A 20,744-nucleotide genomic window follows, 5' to 3' on the forward strand; every position below is an offset into this window, starting at 1 on the left:
TCTTCTGATCCAGCTCTCTGCTATGGCCTGGAAAATCAGTACAAAATGGCCCAAGTCCTTGGGCCTCTGCATCCGAGTGGGAGACCCAGAAGAAGCTCCTGGCTCCTGGCTTCAGATCGGCGCAGCTCTGGCTGTTGTGGCCCACCATGGAGTGAACCAGCAGATGGAAGACCTTTCTCTCTCTCTCTCTCTCTCTCTCTCTCTCTCTCTCTGCCTCTCCTTCTCTCTCTGTGTGAGTCTGCCTTTCAAATAAGTAAATAAATCTTAAAGAAAAAGAAAAGTCTTGAACAACTTATGTATAGAAGGAATATACTTCAACATAATAAAGTCTATAAATGACAAATCTACAACCAACATCATATTAAATAGGGAAAAGCTGAAAGCATTTCTTCTAAAATCTGGCACTAAATATGTTTACTGCTTTTATTCAATTTGTTACTATTAGCCAGAATCATTAGGCAAGAGAAAGTAATAAAAGGCATACAAATAGGAAAGGAGGAAGTCAAACTACCTGTGTTTACACATGACACAGTTCTGTAGAGAGATACACCTCCAAGAGAGGTTAAAACTAATAATGAACCCAGCAAAGTCACAGGATACAAAAGTCAACACACAAAAATCCCCTTCATTTTTATATGCCAATAACAAACTGATAAAGAACTTACAAGCATAGGGCCGGCGCCGCGGCTCACTAGGCTAATCCTCCGCCTTGCGGCGCCAGCACACCGGGTTCTAGTCCCGGTCGGGGCGCTGGATTCTGTCCCGGTTGCCCCTCTTCCAGGCCAGATCTCTGCTGTGGCCAGGGAGTGCAGTGGAGGATGGCCCAAGTGCTTGGGCCCTGCACCCCATGGGAGACCAGGAGAAGCACCTGGCTCCTGGCTCCTGCCATCGGATCAGCGCGGTGCGCCGGCCGCAGCGCGCCGGCCGCGGCGGCCATTGGAGGGTGAACCAACGGCAAAAGGAAGACCTTTCTCTCTGTCTCTCTCTCTCACTGTCCACTCTGCCTGTCAAAAAAAAAAAAAACAAACAAACAAAAAAAAAACTTACAAGCATAGTTCCATTCATAATAGCTATTTAAAAAATACCTGTCGCTCCCCCTCTTCGTGGGGGAACGACACAGGACCCTGCACTGTTCTTTCGTCTGCTCGGCCCTCCCCGGGTTTGCTGCTGGTTCTTCCCGGGTTGGCTACTGTCCCTTCCACCTCCGTGGAAGGGCGGTTCCCCCTGGCCACTTTCCCCACTTCCGCGGGGGAGCGGCACACCGCCGGCCGGCTCTCCCGGGGGCTGCACAGGTGTTCCCTTAGATGTTCCCCTTAGATGTTCCTGGTGCATGCCGTCTCTCTCCTCCTTTATAGTCCTTTTCCACCAATCCCAACTCGGCTGCCCACACGCCGAGTACGCTGCTCTCCTCCAATCAGGAGCAAGTCCTACAGTTTATTGGTTGAACTGGAGGCAGCTGCGTAAAAGCTGTTTTCTTCTCTCCCAGCGCCATATTGTGGGAGAGCAGACGCACAGAATAAGTCTTAATTCCAGTAACTCAGTCTAGTCCGGGTTGCTCCCCACAATACCTTGAAATAAATTCAAGGATGCGAAAGTCCTCTACAAGGAAAATTACAAAACACTAATGAAAGAAAATGAAAAAAGCATAAATAAGGTATGCCCTCTTGTGTTCAAGGATTAGGACAATGAATTATTGTTAAAATGTCTATATTACCCAAAGCAATTTATAGGTTCAATGCAATCTCCATCAAAATATCAATGACATTCTACACAGAATTAGACAAAACCATCCTAAAATTTATATTGAAGCACACACACACACACACACAAAAAAAAAACAACTGAAACTGTTTTGAACAAAAAGAACAAAAGTGTAAACATCACAAATTTCAAGACTGGGGATGGTGCTGTGGTATAGAAGGTTAAGCCTCCACCTGCAGTGTTGGCATCCCATATGGGTGCTGGTTCAAGTCCTGGCTGCTCCACTTCCAATCCAGCTCCTTGCTAATGCACCTGGGAAAGAAGCAGAAGGTGTCCCAGGTACTTGGGCTCATGCACCCAGGTAGATCTGGAAGAGGCTCCTGGCTCCCAGCTTCTGCCTGGCCCAGCCCTGGCTGCTGAGGCCATTTGGGGAGTAAATCAGTGGATGGAAGATTCATTCTCTCCTCCCCTCCCCTCCCCTCCCCTTCTTCTCTATCTCTGCCTTTCAAAGAAATAAAGATTTCAAGACTTAGTACAGGGCTACAGTGACCAAAACACCATGGTATATGGCCATAAAAACAATCACATAGACTAATGTAACAGAATAGAGATCCCCAAAATTAATTCACACATCTACAGTCAACTGATATTAGACAAAGGAGCTAAAAACATACACTGTAGAAAGGACAGCCTCTTCAATAAGTGGTACTGGGATAGTCGAATACAGAAGATTGAAACTTGACCTCTCCCCCCAATTCTTACACTATAAAAAAGTCAACTCAAAATGGATCAAAGATCTAAACATAAGACCTGAAACAAATAAATTATTAGAGGAAAACAGAAGAAACATTCCAAGACATTAGCATAGGCAGTGATATATTTTTTTTTGGATAAGACCCCAAAGGCACAAGCACCGAAAAGTAAAAAATTGACAAATGGGATTATATCAAACCAAGAAGCTTCTGTGCAGGAAAAGAAACAATCAACAAAGTGAAAAGACAACTAATAGAAAGGGAAGGAGCCAGCGCTGTGGTGCAGCAGGTTAATGCCCTGGCCTGAAGCACCAGCATCCCATATGGGCACTGGTTCTAGTCCCAGCTGCTCCTCTTCTGATCCAGCTCTCTGCTGTGCCAGGGATGGCAGTGGAGGATGGCCCAAGTCCTTGGGCCCCTGTACCTGCATGGGAGACCCAGAAGAAGCTCCTGGCTCCTGGCTTTGGATTGGCGCAGTTCCTGCCATTGCGGCCAATTAGGGAGTGAACCATTGGATGGAAGGCCTCTCTCTCTGCCTCTCACCTCTCTATGTAACTCTGACTTTCAAATAAATAAATACATCTTTAAAAAAAAAAGAAAATATTTGCATCTCACAAAAAACTAATCTTCAGAATATATAAGAAACAAACTCAATTAAGTAAAAAGGAATGAAGGATCTAATTAGTCATTTCTCAGAAGAAGACATACAAATGGTCAACAAATACATGAAAAAACTTGCTCAATATCCCTGGCCATTATAGAAATGCAAATCAGAGCCACAATGAGGTATCATCTCACTCCAGTTAGAATGGTTATTATCAAAAACACAAACAGTAACAAATGCTGATAAGGTGGGAATGCAAATTAGTGTGGCCATTATGGTAAGGATAGTATAGGGGTTCCTCAAAAAAAGTAAAAATAGATCTCCATGGCCCAGCTATCCCATTTGTGGGAATAAAACCAAAGGAGATAAAATCAGCATGTAGAAGAGATACCTGAACTCCCATGTTCACTGCAGCACCATTCACAATGGCCAAGAAATGGAATCAACCCAGGTGTTCCCTGATGAGTGAACAGATAGAGAAAGTGTTACATATGTGTAATAGGGTAGTCTTCAGCTATAAAAGAGAATGAAATTCTGACACTTGCCACAAAATTGATGGAACTGGCAATTATTACATTGCCAGTCAGAGAAAGACAAATACCATATATTTTTTCTCATGTGGAAGTTTGAAAAAAAAAATAGTTGCTCTGAACTTAGAGTAGTGGTTACTAGAGGTTGGGAAGGGTGGGGGTGAGAAGAGAGAGGATTGGATAATGGGTATCAAAACACAGTGAGATAGAAGAGTTCTAGCATCCCACAGCGCGATGGGGTGACTGTGTTCACAATAATGTGTTTGTTGTATGCTGTATAAAGAACTGGAGGAGAGGAGCCAGTAGGCTCCAAGCACAAAGGAGACATAAGAAAATGAGAAAGGTGGTTGTAAATTTTGAATGGATCATGCTATGTATACATACATATAAAACACTGCATTCCATAAAAATGTACAAAGTTGCATATCAAAAATTTTTAATTTTAATAAAAAGAAATGCAGAATCCCAGGCCCCACCCTGGATCTCCCGAGGTGTTGGGTTCTGTACAGACTGAAAATGTGAGGAGCCCTGAGCTGGCCCACCTCCCCCTCTAAGCAAAACTGCCCTTAAGTCATCCACGATGGATGTGGTTCCTCTGCATTCATTACATGTGGATTCTGATGTTTAATGGTATAACCCATAGGCTCTAGAATCCATATGACGAATCATTTTCCCTTGATAAAAATTTAAATTATTTTATTAGTAACTTAAAAGAAATGGCCATGTTCCTCCATGCAGTGTGGTTCATCATAAAACGCGGATGGCGTTTGGGGATGTTTTAAGAGGCAGGGGCAGCGGCACTTGTAGGATGGTGGACGTAGTAAGTGAAACCTCTGAGATGAATGAAACTACCGAAGCTGCAAGCGTGCGTGCATTTAGAGTGTTACTCGATGATGTGGGGCCTGTATTTTCAGTCTTCCAAAAGGGAGCCTGAAAAGTGAGACCATGTTTCTGTTGACAGTTGATAAGAAAAATGCAATAACAAAGATACGCATCAGGAAATTGAAGTGTGAGGACGGTATACCACATGGGCACGTCCTTTGATCCTTTGCTACACTGACATCGCTTCCCCAAAAAAATGTGTTATAGTCCTGGCTGTACAGATAAGTTTTCATTGTGCTACTGCAGTGGTACAGAGGCTGTCAATTTCTATGCAGGATATGAGAGAAAAATGGAGGCAGACTTCTCATGACAGTCTTTCCCCTGAGAAGCTGAGGGGACACACCAGGGACATCTGGTTCCCTGGGGTTGTGAGGCTGTAATGGACAAAACAAAGAGGGCAGCCAGCACTACACCTGCCTGTGATGTGCACCTGGTGCTATTCTCAATGACAAAATGAGTTGTAATACTCAAAGCATCTATAGTAATTATAGATGCATGAGAAAATACAAATTAGCAAAGAAGACAAAAACTCACAATCCAGTCATCCAGAAACAACTAGTTTTCATAGTTTGCCTTTATTGATTTTTTCTGAGCCATCTATATTTCTTTTTTCTTTTTAAATGTTTATTTATTTATTTTAAAGTCAGAGCTACAGAGAAAGAGGGAGGAGAGAGAGAGAGAGATCCTCCATCCACTGGTTCACTTCCAAGTGGCTGTAACTGCCAAAGCCAGGAGCCAAGAGCTTCATCCAGGTCTCCCACGTGGGTGACAGAGGCCCAAACAGTTGAGTCATCTTCCATTGCTTTTTCCCAGGCCACCAGTAGGGAGCTGGATGGGAAGTGGAGCAGCCCAGACTCTAACTGCTGTCCAAATGGTATGCCGGCATCTCGGGCAGTGGCTTTACCTGCTATGCCACAGTGCTGGCCCTTGAGCATCTGTATTCCTATAAATATATACTATTACCAAAAAATGATTTTTTATATATTGTTTATAGTCTGATTTTCCAACTATATTGTGAACATCTTTATATGTCAGCAAAGCTACAGCTGCAATGGTTTGAAAACCTGTGCAGCATCCCATCTGTTTCTACACTGTGCCATATTTGCCAGTGCCCTCGTGTTGGCCGTTTAGGTTACTTTCACTGTTATAAGCAGCATTGTCAGGAAGATCTGTGTACTCAGTCTTGGGGCACATCCTTCTTTATTAGGATAAATCCTACAAGTAGAATTGTGATTAAAAAGTGTAGGGATCTTTTAAAGTTTCTGATCCTTTTGCCAGGTTATTCTTCAAAGGCGTCATTTCACTCTCTCACTGGCATGGATGAGAGGGTTTGGGGGGGGCGTCTCATAAAAATGTGGTTTGTGGGTGTTGTGCTACAGCAAGTTAAGCTGCATCTTGGGACATCTGCATCACATGTTGGAGTGCCTGGGATTGAATCTTGACTCTTCCGCTTCTGATCCAGCTCCCTACTAATGTACCTAGGGAAACAGCAGTGGGTGGTCCAAGTACTTGGATCCCTGCCTCCCATGTGGGAGACCTGGATGGAATTCCTGGTTCCTACCTTCAGCCTGGCCCAGCCCTGGCTGTGGTGGGATTTTGTGGAGTGAACCAGTAGATGGAAGATCTTTCTCAACCTTTCTTTTTCCCCCAGCCCATTACACTGCCTTCCAAATAAATAAATTTTCAAAAGAAACTTTAAAAGGAGGAGATAGATGGATTATGGACAAAAAGGGAGATAGACAAGCGCAGATGGTATATGCATAAACCATGTGCAGACTTGCTCTGTGGAGTAGGTTCTAAGTAGGGAGCGTCTCAGGTTGTGGAGACCCTCAAGTTGGAGGCTTTCCTGTATCTCTCATTCAGTGTGCGTGGAATGGGTTACATTTCCCACTCCAACCTCCGGCAGAAGCAGCAGCCACAGCAGCACTGTCACTGCTTTGCCCAGACTTTATGGAGAGTATTTTCCATGGGAGTAGACAGTTTCTTTCTTTCTTAGATGTCCACACTGCTGCCTTTGGTATCTCGTGGGGTAACAGGCTGAAAGTGCTGGGAGATACTGTGCAGGAAGTCAGCTCATCGCCTTAAAGTTTCCCAATATTCAGAGCTGGCTGAAAAACTGAGAGTCCCACTGCTCGTCTCGTCTGCATGCTAACCACGTCTCCCTCTTCCACATTTGTTACACTTCTGCTTTGTCCAGAACACTAGTTATGGACGAGAAGGAATCTTCCTTTCTCTTCTCATTCCTTCTTGTATTTCATCTCACCCTAGCATCTTCTGACATTATTACCAGCTCAAAAATGTGAGGATGCACTATTCTACTTGAGCTTGGAAGGATGAATTTTCCCTTTTTTTTTTTTTTTTTTTTTTTTTTTGCCTCAAGAACAGTGGCAAGAAATCTTTGCTCAGAATCGGGCTTTGTCTCTGATTCCGTGTTTAAAATTTCATTGCCTCGGGCTGGAGGACGGTGAGGCTAAAGTGCGTGGAGTCACAGATCTGCTGGACTGAGCAGTTGGCAGTCCCCTCTGAGACTGGCTGCTCACGTGGGTCCCATCAACCGCCTTATGACTTGCTGGGCTGTCCAGAGAACTCGGGTGAGCACCTCCCGTGACCGTGAGTGCAACAGACTCATGTAAAAGCAGGGCTGTGGTGTTCCTCTGCAACTGAGCTGAACTTCACGCTGCCCACCTCTCCCACCCTGACACAGGAAGGCACAGGGAGCTGCGGGGGCACCCAGCGGTGCAGTTCTCAGGACACATCTGATGGGTGCCTCTTTCTCAGGCAGACTGGAGCCAGGTCCCTTCCAGTCTTCTTCCTCCTCCCACCAGGAGCCAGAACGTGGCATCTTCTGAGCTGTAAAAGTCACCCTGACCCCTGTCTCAGGTGTGAACCTTCTGGTCTGTTTGTAGCCTGGAAAGAAGTCTGTGTCTCTGGGAGCCCAGATCTTGTAGCAAGAGCCTTGCCTGGCAAGAGTATTTTCTCTTCTGTGAGTTGTGAAAAAAAAAGAAAGAAAGAAAAAGAAGCATCAGAAACGAGATTAGCGGGTCCATTAGGACCGGCACCAACCCTGAAGCGGTGAACAGTCTGACTGCAGGTGGAGGACCACAGACAGGCAAGAACACTCTGGGGACACTTGGGTATTTTCTCCGAGCTTCACCCTCTACATCACTGAGGTTTTTCCGTGTCTCATTTGCAGCTATTTTGTATTTGTCCCATGTGTGGCTGTCACTTTCTCAATCAGGTTGTAAGTTCCCCCAAAACGGGACGCTCTGTGTCTCCGTCTGTTTTGCAGTCCTGGGGTCCTGCAGCAAAAGTGAGTACTTTAGAAACAGGGGCAGCTGTGGTAAGAAGGGAGGGCCCCACAGCGGGGGTCGGGAGATTCGTTCCTTCTCTTTCTAGACCTGCGTCATCTGATGGGTTGAGCTCATCTGTAAAACAAGGGGCTGGACTCACTGCCCTGGCCACGACCGGTAAGCTTGCTCCTCAAATGAAATTCAATTCACATGTGATCTGAGATTTGCAAACACAGACCAGGGGTATGTCAGTATCATACTCAGAGTGGCAACACATTTGAGTCTAGTGCTACACAGTGAGTCTAGTGTTCTAGTGTGAGAGCAGGAGACCTGGGGTTCCTGGGTTACGAGTCTCCTCTTTTGTCTTTTTTGCGTTGTGTCGCTCCCCGTCTTCGTGGAGGAACGACACAGGACCCTGCGCTGTTCTTTTGTCTGCTCGGCCCTCCCCGGGTTTGCTGCTGGTTCTTCCCGGGTTGGCTACCGACCCTTCCACCTCCGTGGAAGGGCGGTTCCCCCTGCCACATTCCCCACTTCCGCGGGGGAGCAGCACACCGCCGGCCGGCTCTCTCGGGGGCTGCACAGGTGTTCCCCTTAGATGTTCCCCTTAGATGTTCCTGGTCATGTTGTCTCTCTCCTCCTTTATAGTCCTCTTCCGCCAATCCCAACTCGGCTGCCCACACGCCGAGTACGCTGCTCTCCTCCAATCAGGAGCAGGTCCTGCAGCTTGTCAAGTTGGTGAGAGGCAGCTGGGTAGAAGCTGTTTTCTCCTCTCCTAGCGCCATATTGTGGGAGAGCAGATGCATAGAATAAGTCTTAATTCCAGTAACTTAGTCTAGTCCGGGTTGCTCCCCACAGATCCCCCTTTCTTTTTATTTTTTAGCGTTGATACGCGCCTGTCTTTGGTGCCCTGCGGCACACACTCTGCTCTGCTTGCTAGAGTTGCCCACAGGTGCTTACAAGCCTACCAATCAGGCAAACCGAATCCGGGTCCTCTCTTCGCCATGTTGTGAGGAGGTTTTTAGGTGCTGATGCGTGCCTGAGTTCGGTGCCCTGCAGCGCATGCTCTGCTCTGCTAGAACTGCATGCAGGTGCTTACAAGCCCTATCAGGCAAACCGAATCCAAGCCCTCTCATTGCCGTCTTGTGGGGAGACTTATTAGTGTTGGTTCGTGCCTATCTTCGGTGACCTGCAGCTCATACTCTGGTCGAGCCGCCTGCTGGTGCTTACCGCCTTACTAATCAGGCAGACCAAATCCAAGCCTTCTCTTTGCGGTATTGTGGGGAGACTTATTGATGTTAATTCGTGCCTGTCTTCGGTGACCTGTGGCGCATAAGCTGCTAGCCGCCCGCAGGTGCTCACCACCTCCTTAATCAGGCAGACCGAATCCAAGCTCTCTCATTGCCATGTTGAGGGGAGGCCTTATTTTTGTCTATTTCTCTATCTGCGGGCATTCCTATCTCTCCCATTTTACTTCTATCTGCCAGCATTCCTATTTCTCTCATTTTACTTCTAAACTGTTTCTCTTATCCCTGCGGCTTCCCTGCGCCCGCCCCGAGGCTGCTTCTCGGCAGCTTCCCGGCTCTGAGCCGCTTCAGCCCGCGCTTCTCTCATCTGCGCGGCTTCCCGGCGCCCACCCTGCAGCGGGCTCCCGGCTCTGCGCGGCTCGGCTTCGCACGCACACTCCGCGGTCTCCACGCCCTTCGCGCCCGCACCACAGCCTCGCGCCAGCCCCGCGTTCCCTATCTATTCACGCCCCGTGCTCTCTCTGCACGCGGCGGCTTCCGCGAATCACACAGCGTAGCTCACGTTTCCGCCACTAGCATTCAATCCAAGTTCCCGGACTAACCTGGCGAATTCCAACCTGGCGGCCCAAGTCTCTGCCTCTGGTTCCAGATCTTCGCCTTTTGCTCCCCTGGCTGACTTGAAGAATTCCAAGATGGCTTCCGTCTCCGCCTCGGCCTGCACTCGCGGCTTCATCCTCCCTAACATTTTTCTCTACCCGGTATGTTTCCCCAAGTTTTCTTCCAACAATATTCCTCCCTCATTTCTCCTGGCCTCTCCCCACAGTCCGTATCCAAGTCTAAGTTTCTTATCGGTTTCACTTTCACTTTCAAACTGCAGTCCGTATCTGAGTCTAAGTTTCTTCTTGCTTTCACATTAAATCCTAACTTCTTTCCCACAGTCCGTATCCAAGTCTATGCCTAGGCTTTCGATAGCTTCTTCCGGCACCTTTTCCGTCGGGCTTTTCCCTAGGCTCTTTGCTAGTCTCTCTCTCCGGTATTTTCCCATTTCTTCCCTCCTAAGTTTCCTATCCAAGTCACGGCACCATTATGTCGCTCCCCCTCTTCGTGGAGGAACGACACAGGACCCGGCACTGTTCTTTTGTCTGCTCGGCCCTCCCCGGGTTTGCTGCTGGTTCTTCCCGGGTTGGCTACCGACCCTTCCACCTCCGTGGAAGGGCGGTTCCCCCTGCCACATTCCCCACTTCCGCGGGGGAGCAGCACACCGCCGGCCGGCTCTCTCGGGGGCTGCACAGGTGTTCCCCTTAGATGTTCCCCTTAGATGTTCCTGGTCATGTTGTCTCTCTCCTCCTTTATAGTCCTCTTCCGCCAATCCCAACTCGGCTGCCCACACGCCGAGTACGCTGCTCTCCTCCAATCAGGAGCAGCTCCTGCAGCTTGTCAAGTTGGTGAGAGGCAGCTGGGTAGAAGCTGTTTTCTCCTCTCCCAGCGCCATATTGTGGGAGAGCAGATGCATAGAATAAGTCTTAATTCCAGTAACTTAGTCTAGTCCGGGTTGCTCCCCACAGCGTTGTCTTGGTAGACTCGTTTTATTTCTCAAAACAAGGTGAATGTTCATTCGAATCCTGTCCCACTGCGTCCTCTCCAGATGTACAAGATCCCATTGAGATCCTGGCTCTCAGGATGATTTTGCTGCCGACGAAAATGACAAGCCCATCACAATGCTAAGAAAAAAACGGAAATTGCTGCATAGAAGACAGGAGTCTGTGTAAACGTCATCATCTCTTCAGGCATTTAGAATCCTTGAGTTTTTCGACAAAAGGGGGTCTTAGTACCTCATTAAGCAGGGGGCGTTGGTGTGCGGCAGCCCTGGCGTATCTTCTCATAAACTTTCCAAACCAGTACATTCTTAAGGACTTACACAAATGGTGTCGAAGCATTTCTTGTTGCATTTATGCCTCATCAGATTAATTCTCCATCACCCGCCTGGTTCTCTTGAATTTATGTTGAGCTATGCTGGAATTTAAAGCATCTTTGTCATTACTCTCTGGTTAATGTCTGGCTTTTCTCCCCCTCGCCTTCCCACCAGGAGAAGGTGTTTCAGAATGATGGGCCTGACTGCATGTGGCTTAGGAATACATTTAAAGAAAAATGCATGTCCCACTTTCACGTGGAAAAAAGTGCAGCCTTCCTGACTTTCTGTATTATCTCTCTCTTAATAATGACCTGGTTTCAGAATGAGCTCAGGAATGCAAATGAGCCATCCAAGCTCCTGACATTGTCTCTGCAACAGATGATAAAAATGGAGACAGCAGGCGCATAATTGCCGTGATAGCAAAAACATCCTTCTTCCCAAAGCTTGGGAGGGCTGAAGGATCAGAAAATTCCTTCTGACTCTCCTCTGGCAGTTGAAAATATAAGTTCAGGCTCAACCATTTCAGCCTATGTTCAAGTCTTCAGTTACACAAAAGTTCTGTGAATTTAGGCTGAGGGAGGAGAACTGTTTTATCTATGCTATGAACACAGTTTGGATCCCCTAAATTTACGTGTGACCTCATTGCCATCACATTTCACTGTTCCCAACTCTGCATCTAATTCCGGCTTCCACTGGGGACCCCTATGAGGGGACCAGCCTTGCCACTCCCACAGCCCGAAGCTTCAGTCTAGCCAGTGGCCTTGTTGAAAGTATTAAACCGCTAAGAATTTTACAAGTCTAAGATTTTATCTTGAGTAGTGGCTGGCTAGGGGGGTTGTTTATAATTTTCTCATTAGTGCAGAGGGCTGAAGAACTGGCTTTAAAAACCCTGTGAAAGGCGGCAAAGGCAGGTTATTCATTACATGGATGAATGGGCTCTCCCGGGAAGAATGTGGAGCCGCATTTCTCGGGGCATTCAGTTCTGGCATTCTGGGAAGACCAGGCAGCTTCCTAGGGGAGGGCAACCCTGTCTGTGGATTTTACGTCCCTGGCTGCTCTGGAGCCCTTTCCCTCCTGTCTGCTGGCCTGATCTTGGTTCACAGTCTCCACTTGTTCCCTGGGCAAGCCTTCCTTGGGTCTGACCCACCTGTCACCTGGGTTTTCTGCCAGTGGGTGACTGTATCCAAGCTGAGGTGCTACTCAGTGCCCCAGAGTAGGGTTTTAGACATGCAAATGAGAGGCTTATTCAAACTGAGGCCTGTGAGGTTAGAGGCTCTGAATCCAGGCTCCTGGGCGGGCTGGATTCCCCAAATCAAAGGACCCACAGCAGTGGGAATGCCCTTTTTTCAGATCTGTCAGCTTCCTGGAGGCCTGGGGGAGCACTGGGGTGTGGGTAGGAAATTTAGCGCTTGGGATGGAGCATGGTGGTTTGTTCAGTTGATGGTGAAGGGTTACAGCTGCTGCCTTGGCAACCTCTTATTATAGCCGCGGTGGAGCCTGTGTTTCTCCAGGGAATCTCCAGCTCTCCGCTCCTAGCCTGCATCTCGCCTATTGTTTATCATCCGTCTCCCTCACCTGGATCATAAGCTCTGTGAAGGCAGAGACGTTGTTTTACCCCACTGTGCCTGGCACATAATAGGAGCTCAGTAATCACCCCTTGATTGAATTAATGGTCGTGCCCAAGTTGCACGCTCACAGTGACAACTTGTGGATGAGATGACAGTGATGTTAATCATTGCTCAAAAATTCTCAGGAGTAACTGAGCTTGTCTACCTGAGACGTGCCCAGGCATTACGTCTGGGATGAGTGATCTGGCCGTTCTGCTGGACATACCCACTGTGGGGAGAGGGTCCATGGAGACGCACCACTTTGCCAGTCTGGCAGGTATCGGATGTGTGAGACTGTGTAGGCCAACCTGGTGCAAAGTCACAGGCTGCAGGCGATGGTGGTGAGGGATCTTGATGCAGGTGCCACTGAGATAGCTGAGGGGAATCCAGAACCCCAAAGGACGTCCACAGGCAGAAGTGCCTCAGTCCACCCTCCCCTACCCTTCTCCATGCGACTGGGGCTTCCGAGACCTGCCCAGGTGAAGGGTCGGTCCAATCCAGCAGAGTCTCTCACCCAAGCAGGCTGAAGGAGCCAAGCCAGGGTTGCAGAGCTGCACCAGGCTGGCCAAGGGATAGGCAAGAAACCAACAGGATGATGCTAAGGACTGTGGTCTTGGGAGGTGACAGAGTACATTGGCCAGGAGCACAGACTTGGGGCTCAGGCAGCCCCTACCCTTCTCAGCCTTGGGCAAGCTAATTAACAATTCACCTGCAGAGTAGTGGTGGTGGGGGGGGGGATACACCGCTTTGGTGGCGTTGTTCTAAAAATGAAATTAGATGGTATATGTAAAGCTGTCAGGGCAATGTCTGGCAAGACCATAAGAGCTTAATAAATGATGACTATTGTCTAATTTTTTTCCTGTAAAATATAAGTGGTCAGAGGAAGGATATATAGGACAGGTGAAATACTGGGACAAATATAACAAATACCCAGGGTAATAGTGCACTGTCTGCCTCCTGGAAGACCCAAGCTTATTCTCCATCCTCCTGAAAGTTGTCTTTGTCTTACATTATCAAAGGAAAGCAACTCTGTCTCGGAGAAAGACTCTGTCTTCTCCTGTTGGGAAGTGCCAGCTAACTTGGAAGCCTCCTTAACATGGTGGGGACAGCGCCAGCCTCTCGGCCACCGTGGGGAAGCCCCTCCCCCTGTCTGGTTCCCTTTGGGTCTGTGTTTGACTCTGACTCAACAGGTGCTGTCTGGGGCCCTGGGCGGAGATGTGTAATGGATATGATAAAGGAGAGCCCATCCCTCAGTTGTGTCAACTCTGCCACTCCAGGGAAACCTAGAGGCTTTTCATGATAATGAATTATTCACATTTCCTCTCCTTCCCCTCAAACACTGGGTTCCCTATCCAGCTGCACAGAAGCAGGTTTCTCTGGGCTATGTGTAACCCTAGCCCCCAATGACAGTTTGGAACCGCATTCTGTGGTCTGCGAGCTTGTGCGTGGTTTTGGATCCCGTGCAGTGGGCACCTGCCAGCCATGGCTGGAACACATGAATGCCCCTGCTCATTCCCCTTCGCTCTTCTGGGGCAGAATTGCAACCCCTTGCACCTCCCTGGTCCGTGCAGTGCCAGGGGGGCATTGGGGGTCCTCGTCCCCCTGGCCCGGCTGCATCCTGAGCTGCCAGGAGAGCTGCTGCTTGGTCTGATGCCTTTCAGCCCAGGCCTGCTCCGCGGCCGGGCACCTCGCCCACTTGCCGAGCTGTAAACATTCACTCAGCCACGCAGGCCTCAGCGCAGCCTTTGTTTCTGCTCCCTGGGAAACCGTTGTGTGACTGCTGGAGGTGGTGCAAGGCTGAGCACCCGACGAGTTTGGGAAATTCAGCTGCTACCTTCCCCGGAGCGCTCCCCACCCAGGCCTCCCTGTGGGTGCGGCCTTCCTCTGGGTCACGGTTCTCCTTCTCTCCCACCAGTGCACCCACATGTAGTGCTGGCCTTTTGGCACTGCCCTTGAGGGTAGTGCTGAGATGTAAGGACCTGGGCGTGTGCCCACTGGGCGGCAGTTTCTGGCTTGTTCTTCTCAGAGACCCAGGGCCAGACAAAAGAGACGCAAATGAGTGTCCAAGACATGAAGCTCTGGCTGGTAGCCAGGAAGGCAGCCAACTGGAGGAGGCAAGAGAGCCATGGAGAAGGAAGGGTAGTGGCAGCCTGGCCAGGCCTGGCTGAGAGTAGCAGCTGATCACCTTGCTGTGGAATGGGCACCATAGACAGGGCAGGGTGGCAGTGTACTCGGACCTCAGATGCTGCAGCCAAACCCAGTCTGTGTGTCTTGGCAGGTTATTTTACTTCTCTGTGCCTCCATTTCCTGCTCTCTAAACTGGGGACAATCGTAGGGCCCCCTTCCAGGGTTTGTGTGAGGATTCAGTGAGCTTTATCTAGGATAATGTCTTGGGTGAACTGGTTTACCCCAGGTTGCTCAAAGCCTCTCTCTCCTTTTCCATGTATACTGATCATTCACTGATGCTTGGACAAGTCATGTGTCTTCCTGTTGGAGTTTAAGGTGCAATCTGCATTTGTGGTGACAGTGGCATCTCCCCTGGTTACTGACTGGTGGAAAACTTCATTGGTTTGCATGTTCTCTGCTGCAGTTTCAACTGCACTTCCGCTGATAATGGTGTTCATGTTCAGTGAAATGGAAAGAACCCAGGAGAGCAGAAACGGCGAGCAATGAAAAGGTTTGAAATATCCCATGAATTCCAATTGTTTTCTAAGCCATCATGATGAATTTCCATGATTCAGATCAATAGGGAGGCACACATTTATCAAATAACTACATAAGAGCAAAAGGGTGCCTGGCCAATCCTTAAATTCAGCCCATCACCTCAGCAACAGACAGTCTGCTCACCCCAGTCAAGTGGCCACCCTAGAACTCCTTAGCCTTCCCCACAAGCCTGCCCTCTTCTGTTCCCCCTCACAGTTAAGCATTGTACCACACCAGTGCTCAAGCTGGAAACAGCTAGGTGCATGACTCTCCTGCTCTCTCAACAAAGCACCCCCCACGCCTGTGGGCTCCACTCTGTCACTTGTCGTCTTAACCAGCCTGGGAAGCCGTCCATGCCTCTTCTGCTCACCCACTGATTCCATCTGTACCTGTCAGCACTGCTGTAACAACTACCCACAGACTCCCTGGCTTGAAACCACAGTCATTTATTATTTCCCACGTCTGGGTCAGCTGATCCAGCTCAGACTCCGCTGGCTGATGCAGGTTGGGCTCAGTTAGGGGGCTCTGCTGCACGTCTGTCATCCTCCCCCTGGGATGGTGGGCTAGCCCCAGCGTGTTCTTCCTCAGGGAAATGCCAGGTGCACCAAGAGGGAAAACAAACACATATCACTCTCTTCTGGCCAAAGCCAAGCATCTGGCCTGGTCCAAACTCCAAGTGTGGGGAAATCCACTTCCTCCATTTGTTGGGAGGAAGTGAAAAGCAACATGGCAGATAGCACAATTAGAGAGCAGGAGAGAGACTTAAGGCCAATGATGCAAACCCCTGCATTGCTCAGTCCTGATTTTTTTCTTGTCTGGTTTGCCTTCAGTGAACTTCCCCTCTGTCTTGACCTCAACATGACAGCTCTTTATTAAAACCTTCCATCACCTACCACATGGTGCTGAGGCCCTGCACACCCTGGCTCCAGTCCATTTTTCCAGGCACATCTGTTGCTATAATTAAGAATTACTCACTGCCTCCTCTCGGATGTGCTTGGTTTTGCAAAGTTCTGGGCCTTCATGGACTGTCTCCTTCTTCCTACAGTGATCACTGCTACATAGGAAGTTACTATAAGTGAGATGCTATTTACCTTTCAAGATCTACAGGACACCATCCTCCAGGAAGCCTTCTCAGATGCCCTGGAGAGAAAGAGTGGCTCCTTCATTTGCTACATAGTAGCTAGTTGGAATTGCATCTGGCTCCTATTGAGCTCTCCAAGTTTGCAAATCCATGCTCCACCAGAGAGAGTGATGAGAGGGAGAGGAGAAGTTCAGTAGTTCCACCCCCGCCCCCATCTGCTCCCATTGTCGCAGGAGAATGAAGGCTTCACTCTGCTCTTACCCTAGTCATCCTCAGGTTCCGGAAGCCTCTCAAGTTCCCAAAAGCTTCTTGTAGAGTGAAGGGCATGATTTTCCTAGTGGGGGTCTGGTGTTTAAAGAAACAGACTGTTCTTTTCTACAGGGTCCTACAGCAAACCGGTTATTTCACCTCGTGTTCAATCAAAGAACCAGCACTCTGGCTGTGCAGTCTTATTGCAAGTCAGAACCACGCAGGACGTGATTGGAAATCCAGCGAGTTTTCAGTGGTAGTGATTTCTATCTACGGGCAACCCTTACCTTGTATTGATTTTATTTTTGAATTTGAGTAGCTTGCTCAAAACCTGTTTCTTTTTAAAGATTTATTTTTTATCTAAAAATCAGAGTTACAGAGAGAGGGAGAGACATAAAGAAAGAACTTCCATCTGCCCGTTCACTCCCCAAATGGCCACAAAACAGCTGGGGCTGGGCCAGCCCGAAGCCAGGAGCCAGGAGCTTCCTCCAGGTCTCCCACATGGGTGCAGGGGCCCAAGCACTTGGTCCATCTTACATTGTTTTCCCAGGCTATCATCAAGGAGCTGAATCAGAAGTGGAGCAGCTGAGACTCAAACTGGTGCCCACATGCGATACTGGCACCACAGACAGTGACTTAACCCACAGCACCACGGTGCTGGCCCCTCATACTGACTTTTTTTTATTTATTTATTTGACAGATAGAGTTAGATAATGAGACAGAGAGAGAGAGAGAGAGAGAGAGAGAGAAAGGTCTTCCTTCTGTTGGTTCAGCCCCCCAAATGGCCGCTACAGCCGGCGCTACACCGATCCGAAGCCAGGAGCCAGGTGCCTCTTCCTGGTCTCCCATGCAGGTACAGGGGCCCAAGTACTTGGGCCATCCTTCACTGCCTTCCCAGGCCACAGCAGAGAACTGGACTGGAAGAGGGGCAACCGGGACTAGAACCAGCGCCCATATGGGATGCCGGCACCACAGGCGGAGGATTAACCAAGTGAACCATGGCACCAGCCCTTCATACTGACTTGAGAATCTAGCCTCTGCCCCAAGTCTGTTGCATTTCTTATAGGCATAGATCATATTGAATTTTAATTCTTTAATGTTTGCTTATACATTTCTGTCTACTTGAAAGTCCGAGGGAGAGATCTTTCATCCACTGGTTCACTTCCCAAATGTCCACAACAGTCAGGCCTGGACTAGGCTGAAGCCAGGAGCCAGGAATTCTAGCCAGGTCTCCTGTCAGGTGGCAGAGGCCCAAGCACTTCAGCCATCATCTGCTGCCAGGCAGGTGCATTAGCAGGAAGCTAGACCAGAAACAGAGTAGCTGGGACATAAACCACCATGAAGCAGCCCAAACTGCAACACCACAGTGCCCACCCCTGATTTTAAATTTTTCTGCCTGTGTTCCCACCTAAATTGTGTAGGTCTCACCTGTGGCCACAGTTCTTTAGAGGGCTGCTGCCTGTGGCTGTGCAGGATGTGCACTGCACAACTATAGAGGAACACTTCATACCAGAGTCGGTACAGACTCCCATAGTTCTCAGCGGTGCCAGCTTCCTTGCTTCCCTAGTACCTGGTACCTACTCACAGTGCCTGCTCCAGAAGTGTGCAAATGAGTGAATGAAAGAGAGAAGGTAACAACAAGTTGAAGTATTGCAGTGAGATGTCTGACAGTCAGAGCTGGGGTGAAAATTCAGACAGATTTTGACCCAACAAAATCGAAGCTGTGTTATTATAGGTGCACTTAGTGAAACTAGCCCATAAGCCCACCTGGCGTATCTTGCTTACCTACCATGAAGATTACCTTTCATCCTGTGAACTGAGGTCATGGTTTTCAAGCACATCACATTTCTCAGACATCACGGACCACATGGTCCTGCGGTGCCAGATACCCTTAGTGGACAATGTGAAGACAGGTCTAGATTCCAGACACCGCCCATCACAGTTAGCCTAAAGATGCCTTATTTTCCCTGAAGTGAGTCATACAATTTATACAAAGGCAAATAAAGCCATCTTTTTAAATGTTTTTATATATTTTTCATCTATTTGAAAGGCAGAATGAGAGCGACAGAGACAGCTAGGAAAGAAAAATCTTTCCATCTGCTTATTCACTCTCCAGGTGCCCAAAACATGCAGGGCTGGGCCAGAATGAAGCCAGGAGACCAGAACTACATCAGGTCTCCCTTGTGAGTGGCAGACACCCAAGCACGTGAGCCGTCATCTGCTGGGCCCCAGGGCACATTCCCAGGAAGCTGGATCAGAAGCACAGGAGCTGGGCCTCAAATTTCCCCTCTAGTATTGGATGCAGGCATCCTAAAGTGGTGGCCTAATGCCTGTGCCCTAATGCCTGCCCCAAGCCATCTTTTAAAAAGAGCAAGCCTTTTACCAAGGATAGCTAATCAGTTAGAAATATGCCAGGGTGGCCAGCAAACTATGTCACCCATGGGAAGGTGTTGCCAAGGTAAACAGGAAGCTTGACACTTGCAGTCCAGTGCTTCCAGATACTCTGCCAGAGACCACAGGGCGGGGAACTGCCCCATTCAGGAAGGGTGGGCTTCCGGGTGGACATGAGCCAGGAAGTGGCCCAAAAGGCAGCCCCACGCGGGCAGTCATGGGCCTACCAAGCTTTCAAAACCGCACCCCAAAGCACAGCCCCATAAACTTCAACAGCAAGAACACTGCACTTGCGCCCACCAGGCTGTTGTCCCTGTGACTCCAGCAGCGAGATGATCATGCCAGGGAGGTACTATGGGCAGGACACCTTCCTAGGCTGGGCTTGAACTCTCAGCTGGAGTAGCTCCCAGGGAGCAAGCACAGGTCTCTTCATCCTGCACAGCAGGCCCCATGGGTCAGTGCCAGGCATATAGGAAGGAGCCCATAAGGGCTGGTTAAATGAATGAATAGAACAGCCCAGTGAACTAAGCAAAGCACAGGAGCGCAGTGGTACTGGGGGAGTTTGTAGGGTGAAATGCTGCAGTTCTTTCAGGAAATACTGAATGGCATGCAGGTGGCAGTGCAGCATATTTTCCAGTGGGCCCCTTACCCCTTTGAGACTTGACTTTCTGTCCTCTAGTAGATAAACAGGAAGTCAAATGTTCCCTACCCGGCTGCACCTGCTCAGATGCAGGACCAAGGTTTCCTAAAACTGAACAGCTTGGAAACCATTCCTAACCTTGGCCACTAGGGAGCTGCCCTAGTAGTTCTTGCACCTGACCTTGAAATCAGAAAATTACAGATCGTGGAGTCAGTTGTATTAGAATTTGGCTTCTCTCCCTGCCAAGGCCACACGTGTCATCTCTGAACACCTTAATGCAATAATCACAATTTCATTGGTTCATGCATCCATTCATTCTGTGTGTGTGTGTGTGTGTGTGTGTGTGTGTGTGTCTGTGTATGCTCCCAGGTGAGCTTTCGGTGGAGGAGGCACAAGACCCGTTCCTGGTTAGCATCCACATCATCGCGGACCCAGGGGAGTCGCGGCCCCTGCAGGAGGCCATTGACAAGGTCCTGGCCTGGATCCACCCGGACCTCCCGCTATTCCGGGTGTCAGAGCGGCGCTCTAGCGGGCGGCGGCGGAAGTCCCCCAGGGGCACGCAGCCGGCGCTGGCCGTGGTGCTGTTCCTGCAGGAAGAGTATGGCGAGGAGCAGATCTTGCAGTTGCACCGCACGCTGCGGCGGCCGCCCTGGCGCCACCACCACACGGAGCGCGTGCACGGCAGGTTCCTGCCCTACCTGCCTTGCAGCCAGGACTTCTTCACGCTGGCACCCGGGACTCCTCTGTGGGCGATCCGGCCCGTGCACTATGGCAAGGAGATCGTGCGCTTCACCATCTACTGTCGCCACGACAGCTACGCCGACAGCCTGCGCTTCTACGAGCTGATTCTCCGTCGGAGCCCCAGCCAGAGGAAAACCGACTTCTGCATCTTCCCCATCTTCTCCAACCTGGACCTGGACATCCAGTTCTCCCTGAAAAGGCTGCCCTGCGACCAGAACCCGGTCCCCACCGACTCCTCCGTGCTGGAGTTCCGAGTAAAGGACATGGGCGAGCTGGTGCCCCTCCTGCCCAACCCCTGCAGCCCCATCAGTGAGGGGCGCTGGCAGACGGAGGACCACGACGGGAACAAGATTCTTCTGCAGGTACCCCGGGGCGCGTGTTCATCCGTCCATCCCTCTGTTTGTCTGTCCGTTTGCC

General features: G+C 49.5%; 1 protein-coding gene across 4 annotated transcripts in view; it reads left to right on the plus strand.

Moving 5' to 3' along the window:
* The window catches only part of FAM124A (family with sequence similarity 124 member A), an 82,354-nt gene that overhangs the window by 19,361 nt on the left and 42,249 nt on the right, over positions 1–20,744 (plus strand). For all 4 annotated transcript variants that reach the window (XM_089304196.1, XM_089304197.1, XM_051832225.3 and 1 more), the window contains one exon: positions 19,956–20,689. In XM_089304196.1, the coding sequence (XP_089160322.1) occupies positions 19,956–20,689 (734 nt within the window). The remainder of the gene's footprint in view (positions 1–19,955; positions 20,690–20,744) is intronic.

This window comes from Oryctolagus cuniculus, chromosome 9 (assembly GCF_051225735.1).
Source record: "Oryctolagus cuniculus isolate XC-2025 breed Fujian yellow rabbit chromosome 9, ASM5122573v1, whole genome shotgun sequence".
In the NCBI taxonomy this organism is placed as follows: domain Eukaryota; kingdom Metazoa; phylum Chordata; class Mammalia; order Lagomorpha; family Leporidae; genus Oryctolagus; species Oryctolagus cuniculus.